The sequence below is a fragment of the Sebastes fasciatus genome, chromosome 21 (assembly GCF_043250625.1).
Source record: "Sebastes fasciatus isolate fSebFas1 chromosome 21, fSebFas1.pri, whole genome shotgun sequence".
Lineage (NCBI taxonomy): Eukaryota > Metazoa > Chordata > Actinopteri > Perciformes > Sebastidae > Sebastes > Sebastes fasciatus.
Genome location: NC_133815.1, coordinates 10,574,799 through 10,595,336, shown reverse-complemented (window position 1 = coordinate 10,595,336; position 20,538 = coordinate 10,574,799). Strand labels below are relative to the sequence as shown.

The window sequence follows — 20,538 nt, the reverse complement described above, 5'->3', positions numbered from 1 at the left end:
CGTGGGAGATCGAGAGCCTGCTGAGGAATGCTCAAGGAGAGCAACCGGATCCCGGAACCGGTCCGCCTCATCGTCTGTTCGTGCCGGATTCAGTCCGCTCACAGGTACTCTAATGGGCTCACACATCACGTTTTGGTTGTCATCCTGGCATAAATCACACTCTGACATTGTTGCAACGACACTTCTGGTGGCCATCTATGAAGGTGGATTCTCTTGCTTTTGTGCTTGCCTGTGAAACCTGTGCCCGCAGTAAATCCTCTCACTGACCTACCACTGGTTTGTTCCGTCTGTTCAGGCTCACCTACGCCACTGCCGGAGGATTTGGAAGGATGCCTGCTCCGCTTTGCTCCATTCCACTGAGCGCAACCAGCGTCTCGCAGACCACCATTGGTCCCCTGCACCTCCGTTTCAACCAGGTCAGAAAGTTTGGCTTTCTTCCAAAGTTATCCCTTTACAGACTGAATCAAATTCCTCTCATGACTCCATTCTTGACCTCAGCCTTCCTAGTGTGTCTTTTCCATTTTCCCCTTTGTGCCCAGTTCCCTGTCTGTCTAGTGTGGGCGTGTCTGGCTGTCTGTGTGGGTGTGGGAGTTTTTCCCCGGCAGACTCTCTCTCTCCCACACTGGGGCAATCAAACCACCTGAACAACCTGCGCAGCTGCAAATCATCCCATCATCCACCTCAGCATAAATTCCCCCGCTTTCCAGTCATTCGACACCAGATCGTTGACTCAACCCAAGTGGTAGTTTCGCCTCGGCCTCGTAGCCTGTACTTTTGGAAATCTTGTTCATGGTTTTGACTTTGTTCGTGTTTTTCTAATTTTCTAATCTCCGTTAGTAGAGCGTGACAACTTTTGTTGAGAGCTATACATCCAGCCTCATATCACACTCAGATAATGAGCTGGGATAAATATTAATTAGTAAATGCATTATATTAACCTAGTCATATTGTACATTGACTGATAGCATTTAAAGCTCTGCTCCTTCATCTCCGACACTCCGGCCTGCTCATTCATTCGTTCTGCCACCATCCATGCTTTTTGGCAATAAAGCCTTTTTGTTCAACTTCAGCCATTGTCTCTGTCTGCGTTTGGGTCCGACACTACACTGATCGTAACAATATTGTAAATTGACTGATAGCATTCAAAGCTCAGCACATTCATCTCCCACACAGCACCTTGATGAGGAACCTCTGCAAATTCAGCCGCATATCAATATGAGCAACTTTGGGCAGATCCTAAAGGAGGTTGGGGAGTTTGGATTGTTTCAGAAACGGTTAGTGGCTGTATTATGCATTCCCTGCATGTTTTCAGCTTTCGACATGATTGGTCCGGTGTTTACAGGAATGAGCTTTCCACATTGCTGTAACACTGACTGGATCTTGGAGCCTGGGCCAAATCTGACAGATGAGAAACAAAGAAATCTCACCCTCCCGGTCAAGGATGGACGTTTTGAAAGCTGTAAAATGTTCACACCTGTGGATTTGGATTTGGAGACCATTGAAGCGTATGGGATTAACACTACAGTTGGATGCATAGATGGATGGGACTATAACGCACCCATAGGTGCTTCCAGCCTTGTGACAGAGGAAAGCAAATAGTTGTATTTTTAAACTGTGGTTTGTGGGCTAGTAGTTTGAGACCACTTCCTGGCAGAGTCCAATCCTTTGTTGAGCCCATAATTACTGACAATGCCCCTATTCTCAGTTCTCACTTTGATTTTTTTTTTTTTTTTAATCTTTTTGTCCTTTCACCTTCCTTCCCCATGTTCAGTTTGATCTGGTATGTGACAAGAGTGGTTTGATTGAGGCATCACAGTCCATCTCCATGGCAGGTGTTCTGGTTGGGTCGCTGATGTATGGGGCAATTTCTGACAAGTATGTACAGTATAAAACATCCACTTCCTTTCACAAGTTTCTTTGATTTTGCTTTCATAGCAAAGAGCCATTCTTCTTCTTCAACGTTCTACACTATAGCTCACCCCACTGTTGCTGCTCTCTCTCTCCCTCGCTCACTCGTTGAACCTTACATATTATACCTTTAAATAATTGGACGCTTACATGCTCTTTAAATAATTGGACACTTACATGCTCTTCTTCTCTCTTTGTAGGTTTGGTCGACGCTCTGCGATCCTGCTTTCACTCCTTCTCTCTCTGTTGTTCGGTGTGGGTGCTGCTTTCTCACCAAACGTCTATGTTTATATGGTTCTCAAATTTTTCTCTGGGACTTCAGGTGTTGTCATTCAGATGAACGCAGCTGTGATGGGTAGGTCCACTTTTTGTCTTGTTTTATTATCATTATCAGTCACGTTTTTTTGATGGAAGTAAATGGTGGTACAACAACTACTTTGGACAGATGATAAACCAGAAAATAACACTATTCTGCAATTTTTCATAACTTGCCATTACCCACACAATTTACCACAGGCGATGATCTGACTGGGCACATACCTGTTCACTTAAACTAACTTTCATTTACTGCTCAATTAATTTGTATGCACTGTCAATTTTTAACATTATATTTATATAGCTGACACTTTTGTGAGCAATGTTGGACGCAAAGGACAGCAGGTCATCCAGTGTCAGCCAGACACACAGAGATGTGTGCTGCAACCTGGGTTTCAGACTGTGGAACAGACAGAATTAGTGGGATGTCATCAGCACTTGACTTGGTAAGAAGGAAGTGTCTGGAAAGTGAGTTAACGTGGATGCCGGACATCAGTTTCATCAGCTACAAACTAAACACTGTTGTTACCACTGAAATAAAATAACTCAATATGTCCAATACTCATCTGTTTTACAGCTGTGGAGTGGACTGATCCTTCTAAGGCTGCTCTTTGCACAGCGTTCATCATGATACTAGTTGCTGTTGGACTGATGTTATTGTCTGGCATTACCTATTTAATCCACAACTGGAGGATCCTGCAGCTGGTGCTCTTCAGCCCTCTTCTCCTTTTCCTGGGGACCAATTACTGGTCAGCAGCCTCTTATACTATAATATTTTGAAAAGTTCATAAAGTGCTACTCGCCAAAAACAGAGAGGTTATAAGTAGAACATCCAAATCATAGTTTGTGATTTTGAACCTGTGTTCCAATAGGTTTCTCCCAGAGTCAGCTCGCTGGCTGATGACTCAGGGCAGGAAGGAGGACGCCCAAAAGGAGCTCCGGAGGGCAGCCAGGGTGAACGGGAGGACGGTCCCAGAAGATCTGCTAGACAAGGTGATCTGCATCAAACACACTTTGACTTCAACCAAAATATAATAATCCTCTTGATGACACGTACATTTTCAAAAACTTACTTTTTACTTGTTTAGCTTGAGATGGAGGGCACATCCGAAAAAAGAAACATGTTGGACATCTTCCGGATACCGTATTTGAGAAAACGTACTCTCATCATGGGCTTTAACTGGTGTGTCTTCTTTAATTGAGATAATTGTCCATGCCACTGTCTTTCTCAGTCAGCGAATCATTATACATGAGATACATGAATAATGTTTAGCAATGATAGATAGTATGAGTAATAGATACAGTGTTGATAGGACAAATTAGTCACAATAATCCTGTTTTTAACTAGGGAAACTGAATGTATCTTTCCAACTCTCCAACTGATACTAGGTTCTCAGCAAGTCTTCTGTATTATGGACTGAGCCTGAATGTTGGAGGTTTTGGGCTGAATATCTACCTCACACAGTTCATCTTTGGTCTTGTCGAAATTCCTGCAGACCTGAGTACTTTGGCTGCAATTCAACACTTTGGAAGGAGAATATGTCAAGCAGGCTTCCTGTTCATTGGGGGTGCTGCTTGCCTCGTGGTCCTTGCTGTCCCAAATGGTATCTTCGAAACCTTGTACATGTTTTTAGTATCTGAAAACATTTGTCATAAAGGTGTCAATGTGTCAATGTTAAACATTTTCTGTTATACTATTTACCCATCAGATCTTCCTGTGGTGGTAACAACATTAGCCGTACTGGGGAAGTTTGCTGCTACCGCCTCTTTCACCACAGCCTACGTTTACACTCCAGAATTATACCCAACCATTTTAAGGTAATGTCACTCTTTCTGCTGCTGCTCATGATTACATTAAACATGTTGTTAACACTGATATATCTCTGAATATTTTGTTTGTCAGTTTGCTCTCTGTTTATTGGTATTCATTAAAACCTTCATATCCAATATTTACTTAATTAGTAATTATCTTGAAAAAGCTGTGAAAAAGACTGCTTTATTTTACAGCGCACATAATAATTACTGTGAAAATATTGTGAACAATGGACCATTTTATTTTACAGCACGCATACCCCGTACCTACATTGTAACTACAGTGAAAAAGAGATGAACATGAGAACCCTTCATTTTACAGCCCGTTTATATAACATGTAACAAGATGGGAACATTGGACATGATATTATTAATAATAAGTTCTCCATATATCAAAACTGTGAACACTTTAATTTCCCAATATTATACACAGAAACAATATTTCTATGTTCTGTAATCATTAAAGGAACAGTTTGTAAGAATCAGAAATTGGTTGTAACAGCGACACCTGTGGCCGTTAAGTCAACGAAAGTCAGTGTCCTGTTGCTCGCGCTCGCCGGTGTGCACGCGATACGTGAATGTGAGCGAGCACCCGTCAAAACAGTGAGGCGACACACATCAGCTAAAACCACAATATCACTCTATATTTCAGCAGTTTGGCAGTAATGTTAGCTGACCAGACAAAGGTCTCTCCATGAATCAATGCTGATCCTAGTGTTGGCTTTTCCTGCTTCAGCCTCCCGACCGCGGCCGGAGGAAACAGGGGAGACACCGGCACCCGGTCAGAGACCATAACGTTTCTCGCTGCGGAGTCCCGTCACTTAACAAGACACGGGAAACCTCTGTTGGTCTGGAGGAGCTGCAGCATTCATTTCTGCGCAAACGTCCACTGTACATTCACTAGATATTTTCAGAGCTAAACTAACTCTTCTGCAGTGTGTAGTGTGCGTGCATGCACATGAGGTGGAGCGAGCTGTGACTGAAGGCAGGCAGGCAGGCAGGCAGGCAGAGGAGCAGAGACTCCGGCCCTGGAGACCAAAGCTACTGTCTCCCCCGCGTCCTCCGACCGCGACCAACACTGTTTTGCAAGACGGGCTTCACTAGATATAACTTTGTGGTTTTGGTGCTTCCGTGTAGTTTGTGTTGGAGTCTTGTCTGAACAGCGTAGCCACACGCGAGCATGCATGGGACACCGACCCGGATTGATTTATACATATAAGAAGTTACAAACAGTCCCTTTAAATATACACAACAAATATTTAAGTGTAATCTTTTTTTAAACATTAATTTATTATTGACTACTTTTCCTTATATCTTGTCTTCTTCACCCTTTAATTATATATTTATATTGGTATAGGTACCAACCAAGTATTTTATTGATATCTTATATATACATATCAAGTACACTGTAATTTATGGGCTGTTACTGAATCATCTCAATCAGTGTGCGATTCCTGATGAGTCCATTGTGCGTTCTTGCAGGCATAATGGTTTCGGTGTAAACTCCATGTGTGCGCGTGTTTCGGGTATCCTCGCTCCACTGATCAGCCTCCTGGACGTCTACCATTACACCATCCCCATGCTGATATACGGCATTGTCCCCATTGTTGCTGGAGGTTTCTCTTTGCTACTGCCTGAAACCCTCAATGTTGAACTTCAGGACCACACTGAGCTTAAGTGAGCTGAGTATAAATGCTGTATTTGAAAAAAATATACATATATTCAAAATAGACTAACTGTATTGAGTGTAAATAATTCAATATAATAATCCTTTTTTCTGTTTTTAATTTTAGAAAACCAGCGAATGGACCTACGGGGAACAGATACATTACTGAAGAAATTATTGAAGAGCACAAACTTTAATTTATACTAAAATCATAATCAGAAGATTGTAGTTTCTCTTTTTCCTTATTTATAATCAGGTATGGTAGCTGTCAACCACAATGTATCTACAATTTAGGAAGCAGAAATTAAGCTGATCAGTAATTTTGAAGTGTCAAACAATCAAGGATTTTATTTCATTTAAAAGTCATAATTTGTTAAAGACCAGTTTAGTACATTTTGTAGCTTGAAGTTTATTGGAATTTCAATGTTAATATATTGCATTATATATATATCTATAGATATATCTATAGATCTATAGATATAGATCTATAGATCTATATATATTCTGTATATATAATATGTGTGTATGTATCTGTATATGTATAGATATTTGTATTCATATTTGTAAATGTATGTGCATATATATACATACATAGTCTGTTAAATACTTATTTTGCTCCTAAAGTAGTTTTAGCTAATTTAATAATTGAATAATGTACATATATTACATTTTACAAGATTAAACTAGAAACATATTTATGCTCCCTGACTTTTGACTCTGCCCGACTTTTTTCTCCTGTTTTAGCCTCTATATTGAATATATGTTAGTGTTGGTAGGTTGAGTTGAGGTGAGTAGAGTTATGTATTGTCACTATCAGAGTTATTGCTCATTTTATTATATTGTCCATTCCAACTTGTACAGTTAGTAGAGCATGACCTTTGGCCCCTACTAAAACATGAGAGCTATATCTAAAACCATATCACACTCATATAATGTACTGGGTTAAATATTAATTAGTAGATGCATTATTTTAACCTAGTCATGTTGTACATTGACTGATAGCATTCAAAGCTCTGCTCCTTCATCTCCCACACTACACTTTGATGAGGAACCTCTGCAAATTCAGCCGCATATCAATATGAGCAACTTTGGGCAGATCCTAAAGGAGATTGGGGAGTTTGGATTATTTCAGAAATGGTTATTGGTTGCATTATGCATTCCCTGCATGTTTACAGCTTTTGACGTGATTGGTCCGGTGTTTACAGGAATGAGCTTTCCACATCACTGTAACACTGACTGGATCTTGGCGCGTGGGCCAAATCTGACAGATGAGAGACAAAAAAATCTCACCCTCCTGGTAAAGGATGGACGTTTTGAAAGCTGTAAAATGTTCACACCTGTGGATTTGGATTTGGAGACCATTGAAGCGTATGGGATTAACACTACAACTGAATGCATAGATGGATGGGACTATGACACACCCATAGGTGCTTCCAGCCTTGTGACAGAGGTAAGCAAATGGATATAAATGATTAATGATTAAAAGATTAAATATTATTTAATTGTTTGCGGTTTGTGGGCTGGTAGTTTGAGACCGCTTCCTGACAAGGAAGTCCAATCCTGAGTCCAATCCTGTGTTGAGCCCATAATTACTGACTATGCCCCTGTTCTCAGTTCTTCCTTTGATTTTTTTTAATTATCTTTTTGTCCTTTCACCTTCCTTTCCCATTTTCAGTTTGATCTGGTGTGTGACAAAAGTGGTTTGATTGAGGCATCACAGTCTATCTCCATGGCAGGTGTTCTGGTTGGGGCGCTGATGTATGGGGCAATTTCTGACAAGTAAGTATATACAGTATAAAACATCCACTTCCTTTCACAAGTTTCTATGATTTTGCTTTCATAGCAAAGAGCCATTCTTCTTCACCGTTCTAACATATGATGTTCATTTAAAGGTATAATATCCACGAATTTCCTAAAAAACAATGTATGAACTGATACTAAAGTAATCTCTCTCAATCATCACTTACTCCCCACTAGAAGTGTGTGGCAGTGTTTGTTTCTGCAGAAACCCTGCATGCCTCTGCCTGTATTTTCTCTTTTCTTCTGATTTCGCTTTACTCTGGACATTTCTGGGCGTCTGCAAACAGCCTTTGGGCCCCACGTGTGGGTGTATCCCCCAGCCAATAACAGCATGTAGGGTGTGCAGCCCGTTCATGTTGTCAAATATCGCTGCTTTGTCTTTGCCAGTCCCCCTTTAACTCTGTCCGATACAAAATGGCCGTATTTCACGGATGATAACGGGTTGTGTTATGTGCATGTGTTCCAGTGATCCCCGGCTCGAGTGCTGCTATGATCTATGTGTTTCAGTAGTTTGACCAAGAGCAGCGCTGAGCCACACACATAGACTCCGGCTGCATTCATTAAAAATCCGGCAACTCGGTTCCTTCCCGCAGGGTTATGCGGAGTTGTGCCGAGTTAATTGTGTGTTTATCTGTGCTTTAGAACTAAACTGCCGGGAAACATTTCGAAAATAATGTTTTATTTCTCAGATTTACTGCTTTGTTCTCACTAACGCCGCTCTCTCTCTTCAGTCACTCTATAGCTCGCTCCACCATCGCTGCTCTCTCTCTCCTTCGCTCGCTCGTTGAGCCTTACATGTTATACCTTTAAAGAGTTAGTGGAGCCGATAGTGGAAAAATCTTTCAAATAGTGATACAAGCGCCAAATTTGGCATGATGATTCCAGAGAGGACACTGAGCAAATATAAACGATTGGCCACTTGAAAATCAAAGATGGCGGCCGTTTTTCACGATGGCCTCCAAATTGACCTAATTGTTTCTCTCATAGAAATTCATCCACTTGGTCGATTTGAGTGATCTTGGTGTCAAATGATATGTTCTATAGCATGCTGGATCTAATTTTGATAGTTTTAACACTTTTTAACGGCAATATGGCGGTCATTTTGTGTCTGTTTAGTGTCTGCTTCCTCATGAGAGCATGGGGTGTCACAGCATCCAGGGACTTCCTATTGTTGCTGATGGCTTTGTCCCCTTATGCCGCAATGACCGTGCAAGATATTTCAGCTTCACACACACTTTCTCGGCGGTAAAATAAAACAGCTGGGTCTTGATGCTTGATTCCCTGGCCGCCATATTGCAGTTAAAAATGATTAAAACTATCAAAATTAGATCCAGCACGCTAGAAAAACATATAATTTGACACCAAGATCACTCAAATTGACCAACTGGATGAATTTCTGTGAGATAAATCATTATCAGCAGGTCATTTTGGTGGCCATCTTGAAAATGGGCGCGATCTTGGATTTTCAAGTGGCCAGTCGTTTATATTTGCTAAGTGACCCCTCGGCAATCATCATGCCATATTTGGTGCTTGTATCACTATTTGCACGATTTGACTGAAAATTGATGTTATCCGCTCCATTAAGTTGGACGCTTACATGCTCTTCTTCTCTCTTTATAGGTTTGGTCGACGCTCTGCGATCCTGCTTTAACTCCTTCTCTCTCTGTTGTTTGGTGTGGGTGCTGCTTTCTCACCAAACGTCTATGTTTATATGGTTCTCAAATTTTTCTCTGGGACTTCAGGTGTTGTCATTCAGATGAACGCAGCTGTGATGGGTAGGTCCACTTTTTGTCTTGTTTTATTATCATTATCAGTCACGTTTTTTTGATGGAAGTAAATGGTGGTACAACAACTACTTTGGACAGATGATAAACCAGAAAATAACACTATTCTGCAATTTTTCATAACTTGCCATTACCCACACAATTTACCACAGGCGATGATCTGACTGGGCACATACCTGTTCACTTAAACTAACTTTCATTTACTGCTCAATTAATTTGTATGCACTGTCAATTTTTAACATTATATTTATATAGCTGACACTTTTGTGAGCAATGTTGGACGCAAAGGACAGCAGGTCATCCAGTGTCAGCCAGACACACAGAGATGTGTGCTGCAACCTGGGTTTCAGACTGTGGAACAGACAGAATTAGTGGGATGTCATCAGCACTTGACTTGGTAAGAAGGAAGTGTCTGGAAAGTGAGTTAACGTGGATGCCGGACATCAGTTTCATCAGCTACAAACTAAACACTGTTGTTACCACTGAAATAAAATAACTCAATATGTCCAATACTCATCTGTTTTACAGCTGTGGAGTGGACTGATCCTTCTAAGGCTGCTCTTTGCACAATGGTCATCGTAATCTTCTTTTCTGTTGGACTGATGTTATTGTCTGGCATTACCTATTTAATCAACAACTGGAGGATCCTGCAGCTGGTGCTCTTCAGCCCTCTTCTCCTTTTCCTGGGGACCAATTACTGGTCAGCAGCCTCTTATACTATAATATTTTGAAAAGTTCATAAAGTGCTACTCGCCAAAAACAGAGAGGTTATAAGTAGAACATCCAAATCATAGTTTGTGATTTTGAACCTGTGTTCCAATAGGTTTCTCCCAGAGTCAGCTCGCTGGCTGATGACTCAGGGCAGGAAGGAGGACGCCCAAAAGGAGCTCCGGAGGGCAGCCAGGGTGAACGGGAGGACGGTCCCAGAAGATCTGCTAGACAAGGTGATCTGCATCAAACACACTTTGACTTCAACCAAAATATAATAATCCTCTTGATGACACGTACATTTTCAAAAACTTACTTTTTACTTGTTTAGCTTGAGATGGAGGGCACATCCGAAAAAAGAAACATGTTGGACATCTTCCGGATACCGTATTTGAGAAAACGTACTCTCATCATGGGCTTTAACTGGTGTGTCTTCTTTAATTGAGATAATTGTCCATGCCACTGTCTTTCTCAGTCAGCGAATCATTATACATGAGATACATGAATAATGTTTAGCAATGATAGATAGTATGAGTAATAGATACAGTGTTGATAGGACAAATTAGTCACAATAATCCTGTTTTTAACTAGGGAAACTGAATGTATCTTTCCAACTCTCCAACTGATACTAGGTTCTCAGCAAGTCTTCTGTATTATGGACTGAGCCTGAATGTCGGAGGTTTTGGGCTGAATATCTACCTCACACAGTTCATCTTTGGTCTTGTCGAAATTCCTGCAGACCTGAGTACTTTGGCTGCAATTCAACACTTTGGAAGGAGAATATGTCAAGCAGGCTTCCTGTTCATTGGGGGTGCTGCTTGCCTCGTGGTCCTTGCTGTCCCAAATGGTATCTTCGAAACCTTGTACATGTTTTTAGTATCTGAAAACATTTGTCATAAAGGTGTCAATTTTTCAATGTTAAGCATTTTCTGTTATACTATTTACCCATCAGATCTTCCTGTGGTGGTAACAACATTAGCCGTACTGGGGAAGTTTGCTGCTACCGCCTCTTTCACCACAGCCTACGTTTACACTCCAGAATTATACCCAACCATTTTAAGGTAATGTCACTCTTTCTGCTGCTGCTCATAATTACATTACACATGTTGTTAACACTGATATCTCTGTGAATATTTTGTTTGTCAGTTTGTTCTTTATTTATTGGTATTCATTAAAACCTGCATATCCTATATTTACTGAATTAGTAATTATCTTGAAAAGGGGTGAAAAAGACTGCTTTATTTGACAGCGCACATAATAATTACTGTGAAAATATTGTGAACAATGGACCATTTTATTTTACAGCACGCATACCCCGTACCTACATTGTAACTACAGTGAAAAAGAGATGAACATGAGAACACTTAATTTTACAGTCTGTTTATGTAACATGTAACAAGATGGGAACATTGGACATGATATTATTAATAATAAGTTCTCCATATATCAAAACTGTGAACACTTTAATTTCCCAATATTATACACAGAAACAATATTTCTGTGCTCTGTAATCATTAAAGGAACTGTTTGTAAGAATCAGAAATAGGTTGTAACAGCGACACCTGTGGCCGTTAAGTCAACGAAAGTCAGTGTCCTGTTGCTTGCGCTCGCCGGTGTGCATGCGATACGTGAATGTGAGCGAGCACCTGTCAAAACAGTGAGGCGACACACATCAGCTAAAACCACAATGTCACTCTATATTTCAGCTGTTTGGCAGTAATGGTAGCTGACCAGACAAAGGTCTCACCATGAATCAATGCTGATTCTAGTGTTGTTTTTTCCTGCTTCAGCCTCCCGACCGCGGCCGGAGGAAACAGGGGAGACATCGGCACTCGGTCAGAGACGATAACGTTTCTCGCTGCGGAGCCCCGTCACTTCACAAGGCACGGGAAACCTCTGTTGGTCTGGAGGAGCTGCAGCATTTATTTCTGCCCAAACGTCCACTGTACATTCACTAAATATTTTCAGAGCTAAACTAACTCTTCTGCAGTGTGTAGTGTGCGCGCATGCACATGAGGTGGAGCAAGCTGTGACTGAAGGCAGGCAGGCAGGCAGAGGAGCAGAGACTCCGGCCCTGGAGACCAAAGCTACTGTCTCCCCCGCGTCCTCCGACCGCAACCAACACTGTTTTGCAAGACGGGCTTCACTAGATATAACTTTGTGGTTTTGGTGCTTCCGTGTAGTTTGTGTTGGAGTCTTGTCTGAACAGCGTAGCCACACGCAAGCGCGCATGGGACACCGACCCGGATTGATTTATACGTGTTAGAAGTTACAAACAGTCCCTTTAAATATACACAACAAATATTTAAGTGTAATTTTTTTTAAACATTAATTTATTATTGACTAATTTTCCTTATATCTTGTCTTCTTCACCCTTTAATTATATATTTATATTGGTATAGGTACCAACCAAGTATTTTATTGATATCTTATATATACATATCAAGTACACTGTAATTTATGGGCTGTTACTGAATCATCTCAATCAGTGTGCGATTCCTGATGAGTCCATTGTGCGTTCTTGCAGGCATAATGGTTTCGGTGTAAACTCCATGTGTGCGCGTGTTTCGGGTGTCCTCGCTCCACTGATCAGCCTCCTGGACGTCTACCATTACACCATCCCCATGCTGATATACGGCATTGTCCCCATTGTTGCTGGAGGTTTCTCTTTGCTACTGCCTGAAACCCTCAATGTTGAACTTCAGGACCACACTGAGCTTAAGTGAGCTGAGTATAAATGCTGTATTTGAAAAGAATATACATATATTCAAAATAGACTAACTGTATTGAGTGTAAATAATTCAATATAATAATCCTTTTTTCTGTTTTTAATTTTAGAAAACCAGCGAATGGACCTACGGGGAACAGATACATTACTGAAGAAATTATTGAAGAGCACAAACTTTAATTTATACTAAAATCATAATCAGAAGTTTGTAGTTTCTCTTTTTCCTTATTTATAATCAGGTATGGTAGCTGTCAACCACAATGTATCTACAATTTAGGAAGCAGAAATTAAGCTGATCATTTATTTTGAAGTGTCAAACAATCAAGGATTTTATTTCATTTAAAAGTCATAATTTGTTAAAGACCAGTTTAGTACATTTTGTAGCTTGAAGTTTATTGGAATTTCAATGTTAATATATTGCATTATATATATATCTATAGATATATCTATAGATCTATAGATATAGATCTATATATATTCTGTATATATAATATGTGTGTATGTATCTGTATATGTATAGATATTTGTATTCATATTTGTAAATGTATGTGCATATATATACATACATAGTCTGTTAAATACTTATTTTGCTCCTAAAGTAGTTTTAGCTAATTTAATAATTGAATAATGTACATATATTACATTTTACAAGATTAAACTAGAAACATATTTATGCTCCCTGACTTTTGACTCTGCCCGACTTTTTTCTCCTGTTTTAGCCTCTATATTGAATATATGTTAGTATTGGTAGGTTGAGTTGAGGTGAGTAGAGTTATGTATTGTCACTATCAGAGTTATTGCTCATTTTATTATATTGTCCATTCCAACTTGTACAGTTAGTAGAGCGTGACTGTTGTTCCCTACTAAAACATGAGAGCTATATCTAAAACCATATCACACTCATATAATGTACTGGGTTAAATATTAATTAGTAGATGCATTATTTTAACCTCATAATATTGTAAATTGACTGATAGCATTCAAAGCTCTGCTCCTTCATCTCCCACACTGCACTTTGATGAGGAACCTCTGCAAATTCAGCCGCATATCAATATGAGCAACTTTGGGCAGATCCTAAAGGAGATTGGGGAGTTTGGATTATTTCAGAAATGGTTATTGGTTGCATTATGCATTCCCTGCATGTTTGCAGCTTTCGACATGATTGGTCAGGTGTTTACAGGAATGAGCTTTCCACATCACTGTAACACTGACTGGATCTTGGCGCTTGGGCCAAATCTGACAGATGAGAGACAAAAAAATCTCACCCTTCCGGTCAAGGATGGACGTTTTGAAAGCTGTAAAATGTTCACACCTGTGGATTTGGATTTGGAGACCATTGAAGCGTATGGGATTAACACTACAACTGAATGCATAGATGGATGGGACTATGACACACCCATAGGTGCTTCCAGCCTTGTGACAGAGGTAAGCAAATGGATATAAATGATTAATGATTAAAAGATTAAATATTATTTAATTGTTTGCGGTTTGTGGGCTGGTAGTTTGAGACCGCTTCCTGACAAGGAAGTCCAATCCTGAGTCCAATCCTGTGTTGAGCCCATAATTACTGACTATGCCCCTGTTCTCAGTTCTTCCTTTGATTTTTTTTAATTATCTTTTTGTCATTTCACCTTCCTTTCCCATTTTTAGTTTGATCTGGTGTGTGACAAAAGTGGTTTGATTGAGGCATCACAGTCTATCTCCATGGCAGGTGTTCTGGTTGGGGCGCTGATGTATGGGGCAATTTCTGACAAGTAAGTATATACAGTATAAAACATCCACTTCCTTTCACAAGTTTCTATGATTTTGCTTTCATAGCAAAGAGCCATTCTTCTTCACCGTTCTAACATATGATGTTCATTTAAAGGTATAATATCCACGAATTTCCTAAAAAACAATGTATGAACTGATACTAAAGTAATCTCTCTCAATCATCACTTACTCCCCACTAGAAGTGTGTTGCAGTGTTTGTTTCTGCAGAAACCCTGCATGCCTCTGCCTGTATTTTCTCTTTTCTTCTGATTTCGCTTTATTCTGGACATTTCTGGGCGTCTGCAAACAGCCTTTGGGCCCCACGTGTGGGTGTAACCCCCAGCCAATAACAGCATGCAGGGTCATGTTGTCAAATATCGCTGCTTTGTCTTTGCCAGTCCCCCTTTAGCTCTGTCCGATACAAAATGGCCGTATTTCACGGATGATAACGGGTTGTGTTATGTGCATGTTGTTCCAGTGATCCCCGGCTCGAGTGCTGCTATGATCTGTGTGTGTCAGTAGTTTGACCGAAAGCAGCGCTGAGCCACACACATAGACTCCGGCTGCATTCATTAAAAATCCGGCAACTCGGTTCCTTCCCGCAGGGTTATGCGGAGTTGTGCCGAGTTAATTGTGTGTTTATCTGTGCTTTAGAACTAAACTGCCGGGAAACATTTCGAAAATAATGTTTTATTTCTCAGATTTACTGCTTTGTTCTCACTAACGCCGCTCTCTCTCTTCAGTCACTCTATAGCTCGCTCAACCATCGCTGCTCTCTCTCTCCCTCGCTCGCTCGTTGAGCCTTACATGTTATACCTTTAAAGAGTTAGTGGAGCCGATAGTGGAAAAATCGTTCAAATAGTGATACAAGCGCCAAATTTGGCATGATGATTCCAGAGAGGACACTGAGCAAATATAAACGATTGGCCACTTGAAAATCAAAGATGGCGGCCGTTTTTCACGATGGCCTCCAAATTGACCTAATTGTTTCTCTCATAGAAATTCATCCACTTGGTCGATTTGAGTGATCTTGATGTCAAATGATATGTTCTTTAGCATGCTGGATCTAATTTTGATAGTTTTAACAATCTTTAACAGCAATATGGCGGTCATTTTGTGTCTGTTTAGTGTCTGCTTCCTCATGAGAGCATGGGGTGTCACAGCATCCAGGGACTTCCTATTGTTGCTGATGGCTTTGTCCCCTTATGCCGCAATGACCGTGCAAGATATTTCAGCTTCACACACACTTTCTCGGCGGGAAAATGAAACAGCTGGGTCTTGATGCTTGATTCCCTGGCCGCCATATTGCAGTTAAAAATGATTAAAACTATCAAAATTAGATCCAGCATGCTAGAAAAACATATAATTTGACACCAAGATCACTCAAATTGACCAACTGGATGAATTTCTGTGAGATAAATCATTATCAGCAGGTCATTTTGGTGGCCATCTTGAAAATGGACGCGATCTTGGATTTTCAAGTGGCCAGTCGTTTATATTTGCTAAGTGACCCCTCGGCAATCATCATGCCAAATTTGGTGCTTGTATCACTATTTGCACGATTTGACTGAAAAATTGATGTTATCCGCTCCATTAAGTTGGACGCTTACATGCTCTTCTTCTCTCTTTATAGGTTTGGTCGACGCTCTGCGATCCTGCTTTCACTCCTTCTCTCTCTGTTGTTTGGTGTGGGTGCTGCTTTCTCACCAAACGTCTATGTTTATATGGTTCTCAAATTTTTCTCTGGGACTTCAGGTGTTGTCATTCAGATGAACGCAGCTGTGATGGGTAGGTCCACTTTTTGTCTTGTTTTATTATCATTATCAGTCACATTTTTTTGATGGAAGTAAATGGTGGTACAACAACTACTTTGGACAGATGATAAACCAGAAAATAACACTATTCTGCAATTTTTCATAACTTGCCATTACCCACACAATTTACCACAGGCGATGATCTGACTGGGCACATACCTGTTCACTTAAACTAACTTTCATTTACTGCTCAATTAATTTGTATGCACTGTCAATTTTTAACATTATATTTATATAGCTGACACTTTTGTGAGCAATGTTGGACGCAAAGGACAGCAGGTCATCCAGTTTCAGCCAGACACACAGAGATGTGTGCTGCAACCTGGGTTTCAGACTGTGGAACAGACAGAATTAGTGGGATGTCATCAGCACTTGACTTGGTAAGAAGGAAGTGTCTGGAAAGTGAGTTAACGTGGATGCCGGACATCAGTTTCATCAGCTACAAACTAAACACTGTTGTTACCACTGAAATTAAATAACTCAATATGTCCAATACTCATCTGTTTTACAGCTGTGGAGTGGACTGATCCTTCTAAGGCTGCTCTTTGCACAGCGTTCATCATGATACTAGTTGCTGTTGGACTGATGTTATTGCCTGGCATTACCTATTTAATCCACAACTGGAGGATCCTGCAGCTGGTGCTCTTCAGCCCTCTTCTCCTTTTCCTGGGGACCAATTACTGGTCAGCAGCCTCTTATACTATAATATTTTGAAAAGTTCATAAAGTGCTACTCGCCAAAAACAGAGAGGTTATAAGTAGAACATCCAAATCATAGTTTGTGATTTTGAACCTGTGTTCCAATAGGTTTCTCCCAGAGTCAGCTCGCTGGCTGATGACTCAGGGCAGGAAGGAGGACGCCCAAAAGGAGCTCCGGAGGGCAGCCAGGGTGAACGGGAGGACGGTCCCAGAAGATCTGCTAGACAAGGTGATCTGCATCAAACACACTTTGACTTCAACCAAAATATAATAATCCTCTTGATGACACGTACATTTTCAAAAACTTACTTTTTACTTGTTTAGCTTGAGATGGAGGGCACATCCGAAAAAAGAAACATGTTGGACATCTTCCGGATACCGTATTTGAGAAAACGTACTCTCATCATGGGCTTTAACTGGTGTGTCTTCTTTAATTGAGATAATTGTCCATGCCACTGTCTTTCTCAGTCAGCGAATCATTATACATGAGATACATGAATAATGTTTAGCAATGATAGATAGTATGAGTAATAGATACAGTGTTGATAGGACAAATTAGTCACAATAATCCTGTTTTTAACTAGGGAAACTGAATGTATCTTTCCAACTCTCCAACTGATACTAGGTTCTCAGCAAGTCTTCTGTATTATGGACTGAGCCTGAATGTCGGAGGTTTTGGGCTGAATATCTACCTCACACAGTTCATCTTTGGTCTTGTCGAAATTCCTGCAGACCTGAGTACTTTGGCTGCAATTCAACACTTTGGAAGGAGAATATGTCAAGCAGGCTTCCTGTTCATTGGGGGTGCTGCTTGCCTCGTGGTCCTTGCTGTCCCAAATGGTATCTTCGAAACCTTGTACATGTTTTTAGTATCTGAAAACATTTGTCATAAAGGTGTCAATGTGTCAATGTTAAACATTTTCTGTTATACTATTTACCCATCAGATCTTCCTGTGGTGGTAACAACATTAGCCGTACTGGGGAAGTTTGCTGCTACCGCCTCTTTCACCACAGCCTACGTTTACACTCCAGAATTATACCCAACCATTTTAAGGTAATGTCACTCTTTCTGCTGCTGCTCATGATTACATTAAACATGTTGTTAACACTGATATATCTCTGAATATTTTGTTTGTCAGTTTGCTCTCTGTTTATTGGTATTCATTAAAACCTTCATATCCAATATTTACTTAATTAGTAATTATCTTGAAAAAGCTGTGAAAAAGACTGCTTTATTTTACAGCGCACATAATAATTACTGTGAAAATATTGTGAACAATGGACAATTTTATTTTACAGCACGCATACCCCGTACCTACATTGTAACTACAGTGAAAAAGAGATGAACATGAGAACCCTTCATTTTACAGCCTGTTTATATAACATGTAACAAGATGGGAACATTGGACATGATATTATTAATAATAAGTTCTCCATATATCAAAACTGTGAACACTTTAATTTCCCAATATTATACACAGAAACAATATTTCTATGTTCTGTAATCATTAAAGGAACAGTTTGTAAGAATCAGAAATTGGTTGTAACAGCGACACCTGTGGCCGTTAAGTCAACGAAAGTCAGTGTCCTGTTGCTCGCGCTCGCCGGTGTACACGCGATACGTGAATGTGAGCGAGCACCCGTCAAAACAGTGAGGCGACACACATCAGCTAAAACCACAATGTCACTCTATATTTCAGCAGTTTGGCAGTAATGTTAGCTGACCAGACAAAGGTCTCTCCATGAATCAATGCTGATCCTAGTGTTGGCTTTTCCTGCTTCAGCCTCCCGACCGCGGCCGGAGGAAACAGGGGAGACACCGGCACCCGGTCAGAGACCATAACGTTTCTCGCTGCGGAGTCCCGTCACTTAACAAGACACGGGAAACCTCTGTTGGTCTGGAGGAGCTGCAGCATTTATTTCTGCGCAAACGTCCACTGTACATTCACTAGATATTTTCAGAGCTAAACTAACTCTTCTGCAGTGTGTAGTGTGCGTGCATGCACATGAGGTGGAGCGAGCTGTGACTGAAGGCAGGCAGGCAGGCAGGCAGGCAGAGGAGCAGAGACTCCGGCCCTGGAGACCAAAGCTACTGTCTCCCCCGCGTCCTCCGACCGCGACCAACACTGTTTTGCAAGACGGGCTTCACTAGATATAACTTTGTGGTTTTGGTGCTTCCGTGTAGTTTGTGTTGGAGTCTTGTCTGAACAGCGTAGCCACACGCGAGCATGCATGGGACACTGACCAGGATTGATTTATACATATAAGAAGTTACAAACAGTCCCTTTAAATATACACAACAAATATTTAAGTGTAATCTTTTTTTAAACATTAATTTATTATTGACTACTTTTCCTTATATCTTGTCTTCTTCACCCTTTAATTATATATTTATATTGGTATAGGTACCAACCAAGTATTTTATTGATATCTTATATGTACATATCAAGTACACTGTAATTTATGGGCTGTTACTGAATCATCTCAATCAGTGTGCGATTCCTGATGAGTCCATTGTGCGTTCTTGCAGGCATAATGGTTTCGGTGTAAACTCCATGTGTGCGCGTGTTTCGGGTATCCTCGCTCCACTGATCAGCCTCCTGGACGTCTACCATTACACCATCCCCATGCTGATATACGGCATCGTCCCCATTGTTGCTGGAGGTTTCTCTTTGCTACTGCCTGAAACCCTCAATGTTGAACTTCAGGACCACACTGAGCTTAAGTGAGCTGAGTATAAATGCTGTATTTGTAAAAAATATACATATATTCAAAATAGACTAACTGTATTGAGTGTAAATAATTCAATATAATAATCCTTTTTTCTGTTTTTAATTTTAGAAAACCAGCGAATGGACCTACGGGGAACAGATACATTACTGAAGAAATTATTGAAGAGCACAAACTTTAATTTATACTAAAATCATAATCAGAAGATTGTAGTTTCTCTTTTTCCTTATTTATAATCAGGTATGGTAGCTGTCAACCACAATGTATCTACAATTTAGGAAGCAGAAATTAAGCTGATCAGTAATTTTGAAGTGTCAAACAATCAAGGATTTTATTTCATTTAAAAGTCATAATTTGTTAAAGACCAGTTTAGTACATTTTGTAGCTTGAAGTTTATTGGAATTTCAATGTTAATATATTGCATTATATATATATCTATAGATATATCTATAGATCTATAGATATAGATCTATAGATCTATATATATTCTGTATATATAATATGTGTGTATGTATCTGTATATGTATAGATATTTGTATTCATATTTGTAAATGTATGTGCATATATATACATACATAGTCTGTTAAATACTTATTTTGCTCCTAAAGTAGTTTTAGCTAATTTAATAATTGAATAATGTACATATATTACATTTTACAAGATTAAACTAGAAACATATTTATGCTCCCTGACTTTTGACTCTGCCCGACTTTTTTCTCCTGTTTTAGCCTCTATATTGAATATATGTTAGTGTTGGTAGGTTGAGTTGAGGTGAGTAGAGTTATGTATTGTCACTATCAGAGTTATTGCTCATTTTATTATA

General features: G+C 40.1%; 1 protein-coding gene and 2 pseudogenes across 1 annotated transcript; all 3 read left to right on the top strand.

The window, feature by feature from the left end:
* Positions 1-286: 286 nt before the first annotated feature.
* LOC141759456 (solute carrier family 22 member 13-like) lies at positions 287-5,716 on the top strand (annotated as a pseudogene).
* Positions 5,717-6,671: 955 nt separating this feature from the next.
* Positions 6,672-13,390, top strand: LOC141759606 (solute carrier family 22 member 13-like; annotated as a pseudogene).
* Positions 13,391-13,688: 298 nt separating this feature from the next.
* LOC141759605 (solute carrier family 22 member 13-like) lies at positions 13,689-20,407 on the top strand. Its single transcript, XM_074621796.1, has 10 exons — positions 13,689-14,146; positions 14,372-14,475; positions 16,107-16,261; positions 16,799-16,970; positions 17,094-17,214; positions 17,310-17,404; positions 17,611-17,825; positions 17,931-18,039; positions 19,516-19,710; positions 19,827-20,407. Exons 1-10 carry the CDS (start codon positions 13,775-13,777, stop codon positions 19,894-19,896), a joined length of 1,608 nt encoding a protein of 535 aa, XP_074477897.1. The 5' UTR covers positions 13,689-13,774; the 3' UTR covers positions 19,897-20,407.
* Positions 20,408-20,538: the final 131 nt, after the last annotated feature.

Excerpts from the sequence above, each read along its gene's own strand:
- LOC141759605 (XM_074621796.1), top strand. The coding sequence starts at position 13,775 with ATGAGCAACTTTGGGCAGATCCTAAAGGAGATTGGGGAGTTTGGATTA. Across the intron at positions 14,147-14,371 it reads CTTCCAGCCTTGTGACAGAG|TTTGATCTGGTGTGTGACAA; the intron begins GTAAGCAAATGG and ends TCCCATTTTTAG. Across the intron at positions 17,405-17,610 it reads CTCATCATGGGCTTTAACTG|GTTCTCAGCAAGTCTTCTGT; the intron begins GTGTGTCTTCTT and ends AACTGATACTAG.